At 36.7% G+C, this 15,505-nt stretch overlaps 1 protein-coding gene across 10 annotated transcripts in view; it reads left to right on the forward strand.

Annotated features, from left to right (window-relative positions):
- MYO16 (myosin XVI) overlaps positions 1–15,505 on the forward strand; it is a 365,514-nt gene that overhangs the window by 308,246 nt on the left and 41,763 nt on the right. For all 10 annotated transcript variants that reach the window (XM_064407780.1, XM_064407778.1, XM_064407774.1 and 7 more), the window contains 3 exons: positions 4,660–4,906; positions 6,736–7,043; positions 8,866–10,065. In XM_064407780.1, the coding sequence (XP_064263850.1) occupies positions 4,660–4,906; positions 6,736–7,043; positions 8,866–10,065 (1,755 nt within the window). The remainder of the gene's footprint in view (positions 1–4,659; positions 4,907–6,735; positions 7,044–8,865; positions 10,066–15,505) is intronic.

A 15,505-nucleotide genomic window follows, 5' to 3' on the forward strand; every position in this document is an offset into this window, starting at 1 on the left:
CCATTTTCACCTATTTCAAGGAAATTAAAATTACAAAATCTTATCTTTTTTTGACAGACACATAATATTGCAGACTTAAGAAATATAAACCCCTTTCATTTTAATTATCTGTTCCTCACTGTAAGAATGTAGAGAAAAAGAGGAAGTCAAGAGAAAACCTGAAGCAAGTGAAATCCAGATGGTAACAGTTCAGAAATGAACATGGAGAATGGCAGGTAACAGACACTGCAGTTTAGCTGACTTTATAACAGGGTGTGACTTTTTACTGCAAATTACCCTGTAGCATTTATGCATTTTGAAAAGCAGTAACAGTTTATCCTCTTTCCCTTGTTATGCTGACTTATAAAATAAGGGAAATATTTACTTTCAGAACCCAATTTGCAAACAGAATGCTTCAATATAACCCTACACCAAATTTTAAACTATCCTCAGGTATGTCCATGTTTTGCAGAAGTAAGAGAACAGATCACCAAAGCCTGCCTGAAGCATGAAGATAATAGGGCTTCTTGGCTCCTTACAAAATATTTTTCTTGGTTTTGCTTCTATCTTCCTTCATTGAAAAGCGATTTTTCCCAAAGGTGTGCATTTAAAGCTATGGCTCATCTGCGTGCTTTGTACAGTCTGGGAAACCAGAGAAAATCAGGAACTTGGATGTTCCAGTAGTTAGACATCAACCTCATGTCATTAGCTCATGAAAGAAGTGCCTTTTGTGAACAGGTGCAATTGTAAACTTGTAGAATTAGCATGCCAAAGAGCTCTGACAGATTTGGAATAGAATAGAGTACCAGTACACTGCTCTTATATTATTCTAAAATCGGTGTCCCTGTACTTTACACTGACATAGTGATGCTTAGTAATGGTGTCAGTCCATATGCCCTTCTGTCCCCTTGCCCTTTACATGCAGGGGACTTTGGAAGCTAGATCTCTCCTTAAAACATATTGAATAATAGCCAAACTAGTCAATAATCACAATATAACAAAAAATAAAGCTGTTAAAAACATCCAGAGGAGGGCTATGAAAATGGTGAAGGGTGAGGGGAAGCTGTATGAGAAGCGGCTGAAGTCACTTGGCCTGTTCAGTCTGGAGGAGACTGAGGGAAGACCTCAGCAGCCTACAACTTCTCATGAGGAGAAGTAGAGGAAAGACACTGATCTCACTGGTGACCAGTGACAGGACCCAAGGGATCTTCAATGCAGCTTTGAGGTTTGTTGGAACAGGCTCCCCAGGGACGTGGTCACAGTACCAAACCTGACAGAGCTCAAGAACTGTTCAGACAATGCTCTCAGGTGCAGGGTGTGACACTTGGAATGTCCTATGCAAGGCCAAGAGTTGGACTTTGATGATCCCTGTGGGTGCCTTCCAGTTCAGAATATTCTGATTCTATTACTCTAATTTCTGTATCAAGCTTTAAATGTGACATCATACCCCTAGATAAGAGCTTAGATTTAAGGGGAAACAGGTCTTTCCCAAAATTCCTGTCAACTCTTTTTACTTCAAATCTAACTAGCAATCCCTTCTTCTAGATTTGGGTGAAAAAACCCAAAAAAAAGCAAACCGTATAAGTCCTTCCTGTTATCCTGAAACTTATCTTACACAAGCAAAGAAAGAGGTCAAACTAAAGTGAAAGCATGTGTAGAAACACTTTCACTTAAAATTGTATCTGTGAGTTTAGAGACTTTGTCATATTTTTTTTCTGCAGGTATGAGAACTACATATGATACATTTTGACCTGAATCACTGTGAAAATTTTTTGTATCCATAGGAAGGGCAGTCATGCTGAAGTTCTTCCATTAGAGTTCATTTAGACGAGGAATTAACTTGAATACATTCTATACACAATAGTTAATAAATTTCTCACATAACCCAGATCCATGGTCCACTGGAATTTTGATTATTCCAATCCTCATCCTTAGATGAACTCGAAAGTACTGGATGTTTTTCTGCCCTGTGGGTGCTAACCTCAATTATTTAAATTTGCATAATGAGAATTATTTTAGATCTACATAAATGAGGAGCAAATTCACAAGGCAATCATAGTACCCAGTACCCAACAGAAGTAGATGAAACTGAGCAGTAAAAGTCTAGGAACTGAGGGTTTCATTTCACAACAGTTTTTTAGATTATAAAATTGTTCTTTGTTTAACCAAAACCAAAATCTTTCAAATGTTTTCACCGAGAAAGAGATGTGAAGAAATGTGTATCATTTAATGAAAAACCTGAATTACTCAGTTCATGAAAAATGTGTGCAAAGGAGGGATGTCTATCTGCCAACTCTTCCTAATAAAGCTTCATTGAATGTTTCTTCATTTTGGTGAAAGTGCATAATTCAGAGTAGCTGTACAGTCTCTAAATGTTGCAATTAGCTCTACTGGATTTCATTTTACTGGACCATTCTAGCAGGCTACTCTAAGCTGCTCTTTCATGCCTGCTAACAATCCTATCAGAGAGCTGATCTCTTCATTTCTTTATTTTAACCAACCTTGGTGGTGTTACCAATCTTTTTTTTAGTTTGATTTTTTGTCAAGTTAAAAGCACACACAGACACACAGACCTTTGTAAAAATGTTATTTTAAACTACAGATTTTTTTTCCAAAGTCACCCAGGATTTGATGCTTATTTTTGCTCTGCAGAAGATAGTTTCAAAGAGAATATTTTTTTATTATTAAGCTCTTTCAAAAATTTTATATTTGTGAGCAGTGAACTCTGGTAATATTCTATGCATGTATTCATTCTTTTTGCAACAGTAACCCTTAGATTCAGAGTCAGTAACATCTTTATTATGAATACTCATAACATTGTCAACAATAACTGTACTATTAATTTCCTTTTCAAGTAAATTGGGTATGTGCATTAATGTTTCAAAGTTTAAAGAAGTCAGATTTTATGGAATATAATTAAAGGCATTGATTAGTTGTGATTATAAAAGTATAAACCTTCAAAGCTGTCTATCATAAATTATTATTAGAAATTATTTCAACTTATCTGAATTTGAAGGTTTTCAAACCCAGTGAATTTTGGAAAGAAGCAGCATTACATTATTATTATTAATATTAGCCTTTCTTACATCTTGTCAGCTGGGCACTGAGCATCTCTATAAAAGAAATCTTTTTTTAGTGTCTAAACAAGGCATTAGAAGATGATAAAAAATACCTTACATTACCCTATGCTTCAGCTGTTTGTTTTATTCAATAACATTTTATATTCATAGAAGACTAATTGTATTTTTCTCTGTTGACACTTTTCCTTTAGATTATTTCAGCTTGACTCTTCATCATTTAATGTTATTCTGCACTAATTATAAATCTGAAATTTAACTGTGTTGTTGTAAATACCTAACACATTTACACTTTTTTATCCTGCAATCAGCACTCCCGGCATCTTCCCCCAACCTCAAACAAACATCTTACCCAGGCTATTTTCTGCTAACTTCACTGATGAAAAACTCTCAATTGACCAGAATGAGAGTAACCATAATAAGCAGTGATGAAGTTTGACTTGGTTTTGATACATTTAAATTGATGAAAACCAAGAGAATTTAAGGCAACAGACAAATAATTCTAAAACATGTTCTTCCCTATGAGATACACAGAAGTGGTTCTACATCTGGAAGGAAACATGATCTTGTGGAACTTAAAAAAGAAAACAAGCAAACCACCCACACAAATACAGTACTTTCAGTTAGCATCTTTCCATCTTCTAAGACAAAACATAGGTTCAAAGAATATTGACACCTGTTGCAGGCACTGGGATTAAAATGGTGCCCAATTTATTATGGCCACAGAGGCCACTGTGCCTTGTGTTTCTGATCAGCTATACTTCAGAAAATCCAGGATGCTGGGTGGTATTTGGGTAGGAGTTTTTGTAATGAATGTACTTACATAGCAAAGTGCTTCAGAAGGCTATTACAGGAGATGCACTAAAATCTTTTCCCAGCATAAAGCCGACAAAGAGTGTCAAGAAAAAGTCTAATAGATAAATGAAGCTGATGCAATGTAGGTGAAAACTTTTAACTGAAAAATGCAGATATGATGTGACAGATACATTCAAGACATTTGCATTAAATTAATCTAATTGTTTTAGCTGAAAGGAAATGAACAGTGAAAGGTCTTTAAGTCAAACAAAAAAAAACCACCCTTGTATTGGGTATGATTTTGTTGGAGTATTAGGTACATTGAAACACTTACAGCATTTTTTAAAGCTGAACAACAGCAATCATTTAATTCCTACTGTATTCACTGCAATTAATTTATCCAGGCTTTTATTTTGAAACAATCTTTTGACCATTGCAGTGTAAATGTATGCTTTCACAACCCGTAGTACACATCTATATATACATCTTAAATTATGCATATGTAAGATGTATGCATTTTATTACATCTGTGTTGTAATGTAATAAAAAATTGCATTCAGTGAATTTGAGTTCTGATAGCTCAAATTTATTAATTTACTGTCACTACATTGTTTTAAGCACTGGCAGTAGAAAACAGAAAGAGTTGAATTTTACTGTCTTATTTAGATGACATTAGATTTCTTTCCTAATTTGTATAAGATATTGACTGAACTTGGCTTGCTCATATTCACAGCAGAACACACAGTGATATTAATTCCCCAATTAGTTGTCTTTCATTGGTCCATGTTTTTTCCTTCCATTATGGTAGTTGTAAGAGGATTTCTAGCTCGCCAGCGCTTGCTACAGAAGATGAGCATCAAACAGCAAGAGGTCACCTCAATCAAGAGCTTCTTGCAGAATGCTGAGGATATGGGATTGAAAACATATGATGACTTGGTGATTCAAAATGCCTCTGACATTGCTCGGGAAAATGACCGGCTCCGCAACGAGATGAACGCTGCTTACCACAGAGAAAAGGGAGAACCTAGAAACAGGCCAGAAGAAGGCCAGAAAAGGTAAGATGAGAAACACCTGCTGTGAGGAATTAATGAGTCTCTTCAGTTTTTGTGAATTCCTTCCCTGCTTAGAAAACAATAGAAATGATGGAAGGATTGCGAGAGGATTCTCAAGTATATGCTCATCCCAAATCAATATTAGGTCATATTTTTTTACTGTATATCAAGTAATTAAGTCAGAAAGTTAAGGAGACCACTGTATCCAATTCAGGGGGCACTGACCTTAGAGGAACTTATTCAAGTCTCTGAACACTTATTTTTTACAGAAATATTCTAATTCTGTGATAAATAGATTATAGTTTAATCAGACCAAACAAGCAAAAGAAAAATTCCTCTGACTTAAAATACCAACAGCAGGAAATTGCCAAGCTCATGAGGAACAGCCAGGAAAGTGTTAAAATACAGTAAAGTCCAGACTAATAAATCCTGATTTCTCACTTAAACAAGCAGATTGATTGTGAGGAGGATGCTTTTATTTAAAAATGGGCAAATATTGGTTTTTTTTAACTCACATTAGAATTTTCAGGAGTACCTATTTTACAAATCCAGTACATGCTGGAGAGCCATTCGCTAGGAATGGAGTCCCTGATTTCTCTCTTAGCTGAATGGGCAGAGTTAGCATTTGCAGTTAATCGGTATGTCTCAGTAGAAAGAATGTATCTATAACTTGCTGGACATATGAATGTTTATTTTTCCATAGGAACTTAATTTTCATCCAGAACAACTCCCTTTGCTATCATTGCTTTTGTCAGTGACTTTAATAAAAGTGAAAATGGCAGTGCATCTGCTTAATTAGCTTCAAATATCCCAGTGATTACATATTGGAGGAAATGCCTTTGTAGGAAAGACTGTAATTAAACATTACAGTGAAAACAAATTATCCACTGAGCACTATGCTTTCATCTTTTGCTATTTCATTTGCTACATGGGCAGCTGGCTATATCCTGTGCATGAATTTCAGCTCTGCTGGTGATTTGCCATGCAGAAGTACAATTTAAAAAGACAAATGCTTGGGGATTTGTTTGAAAAATGGCAGTATAGACATCTTCTATCTATTACTCTAAGTTAAAAGGGTCCCAATGTTTTGATTGTTGGAGAAATAAAATGTTAGAAGAATTTTTGTTAAAAATCAATTTGTCAGAAGCAGCTGGAAGGTTATTTCTCAAAATGTATTCAAATAGCAAAAAATAAAAATAAAAAGAAATGGAAAAATTGAAAAACTGGATTGTAATTGAAACAACTAAACATAACATCATCATAATAAAAATTATTATTAAAATTATTAACTAATAATTAAGTTTAAATTGGGAGACATAGGAATATTTGGGTGGAATTGCTCAAGCAGCCAATATAGCCGGTTAAAATGGTCATCTAATATTTTAAAGATTTGCATTATCTAAATAGAATTTATAGTTGTCTTTTTAGAAAATAATGATAAAGGCTCAGCATTTGCTGCCTCAGTAACTTTCTATTAAAATGGATTTCCCAGAAATTATCATTCAGATTAAAAACCCAGCTTTTGATTGTGTGTAACAATCAAAGTGTGAACAATTCATTCAGTGAATGTCTGGTCAACAATATGAGACTGCTTAAGCAAGGCTGCATTTGTGTGAAAAAGGGCCGGTGTCCTGATTTATCATGAAACAGGAAATGGAAGAAAGCTAGCAGCTTGATCTGGATTTGTTTGTCAGAAGATTACTACCCACATCCCCTCGGCACAGCAGGGGAGTTGTGAGATTGTTTACCAAAAAGCTGTTGTTACATTTGCATGAACAGGTTCATTGTTATTGCTTGAATAATGCATCTGGGCCTCTTTTCTGTGTTTTCAGAGCTGAAGACAAGGGTGGGAAGGTCTCTGAGGACAGCTTTGCCGGCTGTCGAACGTCTAGGCACTTTCACTCCAGCTCCGTCCCCGTCCCCATGGCAGTGGATGGCTTGGTACATTCTGCGACTGGGTCATCCATCAGATCCCCCTCCCTGCACTCTGTTTTCAGCATGGACGACAGCAATAGCCTGCCATCACCAAGGAAACAGCCTCCTCCCAAGCCAAAGAGGGACCCCAACACACGACTGAGTGCCTCCTACGAGGCTGTTAGTGCTTGCTTGTCGGCAGCTTCTAAGGAAACCGCTAATGAAGGTTAGACATAAAGGCAGAGACAGTCGCAAATGTTACTCTGAGTTATTGATTTATTCTTCTCACTTTGATCCTTTTAAACACAGTCAAATGTCTTTGAGAGGTCCTGCTTCCTTGAAATATTTCAGTGGCAGTACATAAAATTAGCCAATTTGTCATTTGTTCCCAAATCAGCAAATAATACTCATGTGCTCTAATTGCCCTGTTTGACAATAATCAAAACCTATTTGTAGAAATCTCTCTAGAAACTAGTAATGTGTCAACATCAGCTGTTCTACCCCACTAACCATTTTATTTCACCTTTTAAATTGTTATAATATCTTGCATCACTAAAACAGAGTGCTAGAATCTTGAATTTCACTGACTTAAACATTAAACTTTCTCCTACATTGTCTCTATGGTCACATGAATAACATGCATTCAGGGTTTGTTTGTTTGGGTTTGGTTGGTTGTTTGTTTTGGGGTTTTTTTTTGCCATAATTTGGTTATAGTGATCTTTGTTTAGAAGGAAAGTGCTGCAAGTGTCCCAAAGTGTCTCAGTGTATTACGGTGCACATAGCGTGGTTTTGAGTTCACTTGTTCTCTTCTCCTTTACGTTTGAAATGAATAGGTAAAAGATGAAGGAAAGGAATGCATTCTGCTTTCCTTGATAAGCCTGCCTTGTCATGTTTTGTGTAAATGATACTCAAGTTTTATTAAGATACTTCAGGTTGGGTTTAAAGCTCTCTATAACTCCCTGGTCCTGTATACAATGGATAGAAATTTTTGCAGCTCTCTCTCTCAAAATAATTACTGTTCTTATGTCCAGTTCATTTGGTGAAAGCCCATTTTTCTTAACTTCTTCCTTCCTATGTAAGGAGACATGAACTATGCCCAACATACATTTAAACTAGTATGGTTTTAGGAGGTCTGTAGTAATTTAATCTTTCTGTGTGCAAACCTTCAAGAAATTTAATTAAGTTCTAGCAGAGGTGTTTTGAAAGAACAAAAATTTATATATGTATGTGTCATCTTAACAGTCATAGTTACATATACTCACAAAACAATTTTGGAGCTCATACATATGAAACAATAGGGCAAGTTTCTCTGCCATATACTCATTTTCCAATAATTATGTCAGTTTTGTGTTTTTGTCCAAAACCAGCTCTGATTTATACCATCTAATTTTGATCTTAAAAGACCAGTCATCTAGGTATCTAGTCTCTTCACTCCATACATGCCTGGAGGCCATAAAGAGACATCTAGTTTAGTTAAATGTATACTCACTTGGGGATTTGCCCTTAGGCTATGGGATTCCCTAAAGTTATAAATGATTTCCACTCCTGCAGTACCAAAGTAGAGAGGGACATAATATCATCCTATAATTAGAGATTTAGAGATATTACATAAAAGAGGGGTATTTCAGTTACTGTCAATCACATATGTGTCAAAGTAACACTGTGCTGACTCCTGGTTGAAAGCATGCCCCTCTCCCTTGGAGCAACAGGAGACACAAGCACATATTTCCATGTGTTACAGATCTTGCAGTGCACAAGTATATTTTGGATTCAAAATATACTTCCTCAAGTAGTTCTAATCTTTTAGTGGCAGTAGAGATTACCAAAACAGATTTTATGCCCAGGTAGCAAAGCTCTGTGGTTGGGTAGCTGAAAATTCTGCATTTTATTCCTAGAAGTATTTACGCTTTTGCTTGGAGTCCTGTATTTGTGACTGGTGACGATTGTAGAACTAAATGGGCAACATTTGAGGGCTTAAAGTACTAGACCCGTGTAAGAAAAAAGTGACTTTAACTTGTCAATAACACAGACCTTTTTCTCTTTCCTAGTACTGACCCGTCCAAGACCACATAGTGATGACTATAGTACCATGAAAAAAATACCTCCCAGAAAACCAAAGCGAAGTCCAAATACAAAGCTTAGTGGGTCTTATGAGGAAATACCTGGACAAAAGCCTGGGGATGTAAAAAAAGCAAGCACAGTAGTTAAACCAGGGATCTATGACACTGTGACAGTACAGAGAGCAGCTTCCACTGATGGACCACAACACGGCGTGTTGAATCTCTTTATGTCACAAGAAGAGGAGGAAAATGAGCCTGTCTACATTGAAATGGTAGGGAATGCAGTGAAAAGCAGTTCTGCTGAAGTGGAGAGTCCAGAACAAGGAGAGTCTGTATATGAAGAAATGAAGTATTTTCTACCAGAAGAAGGAAGCAATGGTAATGGAATAATTCCAGTAGCGACTGGATCTCCTCCTCTGTTGTTTGAAAGCAAAAAAAATATTAATATTGAAGATGGAACATTGGATGGAAACAGTCAAGCAGCTTTGATCTATAAAGACTCATGTGACATTCCAGCCCCTTTCCCTAACTTGCTCCCCCACAGACCACCACTTCTTGTATTCCCTCCAACCCCTGTCACATGTTCACCTGCTTCTGACGAATCACCTTTAACACCACTGGAGGTCAAAAAGCTTCCTGTTTTGGAAACCAACCTAAAATACCCTGTGCAGTCAGAAGGTTCAAGTCCATTATCACCCCAGTACTCCAAAGGTCAGAAAGGGGAGAATGAAAGACCAGTATCTCCAGGCTTGATTGTGTTCAGTGTTTCCACCAAAGTGACTCCTCCTTCCACACCACCTCCTCCACTGCCACCGCCCCCTCCTCCTGTACCACCTCCTGCTTCCTATCGGGCTTCCACACATTTTGCATCTCCTCCAGAGACTTGTGCTAGTTTTCTGATTAATGCAGGGAAAACAGGTACAAATTCAGATCTGCCAAAAGTACCTCAGAGAACCAATCCTGCCCAGCTTGGATGCTCGTCTTCTCCATTTTCCAAACTGCCTTACTCCCCAAAGGTGGCAAGAGCGGAGCACAGGAAATTGAACTCAAATTCATCTTCATTTTCATACAGCCCCACAAACTCAAGGTCATTGACCAGTCCCCTTGATGAGTTAACTAGCTTGTTCAACTCAGGAAGGAGTGTGCTACGAAAATCTGCAGCAGGACGTAAGATCAGGGAGCCAGAAGGTAAGACAGTTCTCTGTGTTTCAGTATTGTGCATTTTTTCTGCATCAAAACTTTCTTACCGAGGAAACTGATAAAGTGGGCAAAAATGCAGAATGAAAACCTTGATTGGTTTGGGGTTTTTTTAAAGGTCTATTGTTGTCATCAAAAACACACATAGACTATAAATGACATATAAAAGCTTCAGGTTTTGTATGAGGTAAGACTTGTCTGAGATAAAAGTCTTCAGGTTTTGTCTGAGATACCAAGTTTTCTTCTACCAAAATATTTGTGTGACACAAGTTTAAATGTTCTTTTAACATTCCAGCTGTCTCAGTAAAATAAATACAGATGTTACATTGCGTGAAAAATGAGTTTATGTTATCAAACTATAAAAATACTTTGAATTAAATATATGGCTGGTAGGTGTGCTTTACTTTGAAGACTGTCTTTTAAAGTTTGATCATTTCATTTCCATGAAATTCTGTATTTGGGGATACAGTCTTTATTAGTCCCCTAAATAATGCTTGCAACAGAGAGTTATGTAATGAACAATATTTAAAAAATTAAACTAAATCCTGGTTCTGCATCTCAATAACAACACCGACTCCAATACTTTTGGAGCACTTTACTACATTGCTTTCCTGATTAAAAAAAACAGTTTCCTGTTGAAAATATTCTGTACACTTTATATGGAAATTTTTCCCCATAGTAATATCTCCTAAACACAAAATTTTGTGAATTTAAAATTTGGAGTAAGAAAATCTCTAGACTGTTTTCTCTGCTTCTTCACTTCTATTTGTCCAAACAGCTTGTCTTAATCAAGAACTGTGCATAGCATATTCAAAATAAGCAATACATGATCATAGAATTACTTAGGTTTGAAAAGAACATTAAGATCATTGAGTCCAGCTGCAAAACTAACACTTTCCATGATTTCAACTAATCATAGTTCTCCAGCTGCACAGTTTCTAGCTCCTCCTGCCCATGCTGCATGCCTTGGTGCAGATGAACTTCTGTTGGCCTGTTGATGTGTCACCTCTTTGGGAAGAATCCCAAGTCGTACTTTTGAAATACAAAACAATCCTGTAGAGAACATGATGGATTCTCTTATTATTCATTGTCCATTTTCTTAAGTACCTACTGCTCCACTGATTTTAGAATCATATCCCAATTTACACAGCAATACTGTAACAAAAGCAGGTGTTTGTTCTTGCTTTGTATGTCTGTCTGCTATCCTATATGTCTATTCCTAACAACCTTAGCAGCCTTCAGCCAAAATTGCTTTCGAACAAATAAAACAAGGAGATAAAGGTGTCAAAATTAACTGAGTTTCTACAAGATCCATGAAAGTTATCATCTAGGTTGAAACAAGAAACATTCAGCTATCAGAGAAAATACAGTGGACAGAACTCTTGAGTCCTCCAGACCCTGAAAAAGCTTTAGCTGGACCTTGCTTGTTCTTGTAGGCCAAATTCAATTCTGTATGTTGAATGAGCTATGAACTGAGACTTCATCAGTTCTCAACTTCAAGAGAATGGTTTTTTTCTTATGCTAAGTGTCCAAATTGATGAAATTAGTAAAGGAGTTGTTACAGTAGTTTTGCTTGCTTTGACACAATTACTCGATAATATTAACTGTCTATAAATATATATAGAATGTTTTCTGTGAGTTTTTTGATGATTTGTGGTTGATTTTGTTTGTTTGGTTGGTTGTTTTTTTAAGTTAGGAGCGTTGTTTTACCATATAGTTTATACATTTTTATCTGCTGTGAAGTAACTATCAAAGTTAGTTCTTTGGATGTATCTTAAGTCTCTTTCAATGTACCTGGTGAGAAAGTGTTGTAAACCACTCCAACCAGGTAAAAAAAAAAAATTTACCTTAAAATAAAACTTGCTTTGGAATGGAAGATTTTTGCAAATGCAATGATCAACTAAACGTGACCAAGATAGAATTGGGTCTCATGTGGGTTGAAGTTAGTGCATTAACAGAGGGTACCATTAAAAAACTCTAAATTTACCTTTCACATGGAAAATGTACTTCTAAATATTTCATCAAGGGAGCAGTAAGTATGAAAGATCAAAGTTCAAGAAAGATATACGATAAAAAACCCTGAATCAATATTTTATGAGCTAGGAAGCTACTGTATACTAAGTGCAGTTACATATGAATAGTTCAATGATAAGTAGATGGATTGAAAGTAGCTAAGAAATACAAGTGAACATATGTGTGTGTTTTTACAATTTGCCTTTTTTCATGTACTTCAAGTGTTCATCTATTTTCTAGGGTAACAGCTGGCAAAAATTTACTTAACCTTTCATGCAAAATAATAAGATAGCAGTCATCAGAGATGACTCCCTACAAGTTGTGTAAAACTAGAAGTTGTCATGTGCTACTTCTGATATTTTTATCACCTCTTGTCTAATGCATATTAAGTTCCTAGAAGATTCCTCCCTTTCTTTTTATCAATTTTAGTATTTTATTTACGGGCAATAATATGGTGAAAAAAAAAAAATCAATAGAATTTCATGAAAGTTGAAGACATGGCCTAGAGCAGCACTCAGTAATGTGCAGTTTCCTTTATTTTCAGAACTTATAACCCATCAACAATCTTAAATAAAACTAGAAAGTAAAGTTGTGGGCCATTTTGAAGTCAGGGAGAGTTACCTATGGGAATCACGGAGTTTCTGTATGGGGTCATCAGCCTTGGAGATGAAAGCCTCCTTGCCAATATAAGAGCAATACAGACAGATCCCCCAGCATGCCTCCCTCTCACCTGGAGGAGTAATTTCAAGGCCTGAGAACACTTATGTCCTTTTGGCTCCTGACCTCTTTGTGAGAAAAGCTCATCCAGAATTACAGTAGAACACATTTGTGATTTTCTGATGTGCTGAAGAGTTATTGTGAACTGAACTGAGAGCATTGTCTTTCAGAAGGGCAACAACAAAAAAAATGCCAACATCTTTCTTTTCTTAGTGGCTGAGCCTGGCCTTTTTTTAAATACAACACTAGCCCCTGCTGGCTCAAACAATGATCTGGATCATATAGTATGCAATTCCATGCAAAATACTTCACATCTAACAAGAGAAGTTTTTTGCTCTGCAAAGCTGTAACAGGTGAGAACCTAGATAAGGTGATTTCTCGAAGGGTGGGAAGAGTTGTCATTGAAACTGCAGCTGTATTGTTACACAGAGATTTGTTTGTATCCCATATAAAAAGAGATTTGAGAGTGGATAAGTGATAATACACAGACATAGAAGTCTTTTTTTGTTCTCTGTGATTTCTGGAAGTGAAAATTTTAGTTTGCAAGACAGACTGAAACTGAATGGTCATGTGCAGAGCCCCATCTCAAATAGACAGGACCAGAGATTTGAAAGTAGACCTCATGAAACTAAATTCAATCCTTTAATCACAGAACAGCACTCCTTAGCAGGATAACCAAATATTTTTGACTATTCAACATATAAGACATTCCTTATATAAGGAAGAGACAATTACATGTTTAAGCATGCTATATTAAATATTTATGAGCAAGGACAGAATTTTCTGTTCCTCAGTGTGGAGGAATGATACTCAGATTTTGCTAGGTCGTGATGTTATTTCTCTTAATTGGTACAGTTGATATTAAATTATTCCATGCAAAGGGGAATCATTTCACCTTCAGAACAAAAGGTATAATAAATTCTAACCAATCACCCATGCTTAGACTGGCAGAGTGAGTATTCATGTGGATTTTGAAAGGGACAGAGTAAAGTATTCTCCTTCCAAGGAAGTATGATTTGACCTTAACCTGGGTGAATTTCTTACCATTAGTCTATTGAGATGAAGGCACAAAGTTTTCTCTTTTTCTCATTTGTTGAGAAAAAATTCACATAGATACTTCTGTGTCTGAGAAAAAGAAAATACACAAGATTGCAACCCCAAATCTAGGTGCCTAAGAAGAAAAATTACAAAGACATTTCCTTTATATATGTCACCAATGTATAGGCATCAAGTTTTGTGAAATATTGTTAGTGTTTCAGTACAAGTGAATGTATGTTACTTAAATGTATATTCAAGTCTATCCATTCTTCAGTGACCTATTCCTTTCCAAAGGGTTTGGTAACAACAGCAGAGGTGTGGAAATTTTAGATTGTTAACAATTTATTGTTATAAATACTGTTATCATTTGTCCAGTATCCTTGATATCAATTCACTATGTGAATCCTTTATTCACTTACTTCCTAAGTGACATATTTTCAATATGATTTGTGAAGCAGGTAGCTTCACATATCAGTGTCTTATTCCACATTCTCCAATTCAAGCACTGAAAGTCACAGGAAGATAGCTACAACTGACAAATAATACAGATATTTAGATGTGCTTTGGGACTAAAGCTTGCCAAATACCCTCTATTGAGATTGACTCAGATTTGGAGAACAACAAAATGTAATGTATATGTATGAAAAGTACTGTCCTGTCAAAGGCAGGCATTGATAGCTAGTAAATAATTTTCCCTTATCATCAGGTAGAGCAAGCTATGGCACAGCTAACATCTCAACTCTGGATTGCAAATAATATCCCTACCTGTGCTTCTGTGATGAAATACCAGGCCTTTTCCCTCTAAGCAACTCAGCTTTTTGTCTTAAGCAACTTAATTAAGATAATGATCATATCTCCATTCCTTCCTATTTGTACAATGAAATAGATATACTTTCTTTGTGGCAAAAGCTAAAAACTTACAAACCATGAGTAATACAAAAAGCTGTGTTTTCAGCTTTTATCTTTTACTTGTAAATGCTGGAGGAATGATTGTATAAGGCATCAAACTTCTACATCTTTAAAGTAAAATTCTCAAATCATTTAAACTTAGTCAATTAAGTTTCAGCACACTTCTCAGAAAGAGATTAACTTCTTACATAATTGCCTTAATTAATAGGGAGTGAGGGTGACTTTCTGTGACTAATTTTCAGATCAGATCTCTAAACACAGGAGAGTCATCAATGTCGGATAGAATATGTGGAGATGGAAGGGACCTATCAGGATCATCAAGCCTGATTCCAGGCCCTGTGCAGGACACTGCAAGAATCACATCATGTGCCTGAGACTGTCCAAACACTCAAAGTGAAAACAGGATTGGTTCTGTGATCACTTCCCCGGAGAGCCTGTTCCAGTGCCCAACCACCCCCTGGGTGAGAAACCTTTTCCCGATACACAATCCCCTCCCTTGCCCAGCTGGCCATGCTGTCCCTGATGCCCCCAGGACAGGGCTGGCCCTCCTGGCTGCCAGGGCACTTCTGGCTCATGTTCAACTTGCCATGGACCAGGTCCCCCAGGTCCCTTCCTGTGGCACTGCTTTGCAGCTTCTTGTTCCCCAGTGTGTCTGTACATCCAGGATTGCACCATCCCAGGTGCAGAATACAACACCTGTTAAACTTCACAGAGTTGTTGATTGTCCATCTCTGCAGGGCCTCTCTGCCCTCAA

This window comes from Passer domesticus, chromosome 2, assembly GCF_036417665.1.
Source record: "Passer domesticus isolate bPasDom1 chromosome 2, bPasDom1.hap1, whole genome shotgun sequence".
Taxonomy (NCBI): Eukaryota; Metazoa; Chordata; class Aves; order Passeriformes; family Passeridae; genus Passer; species Passer domesticus.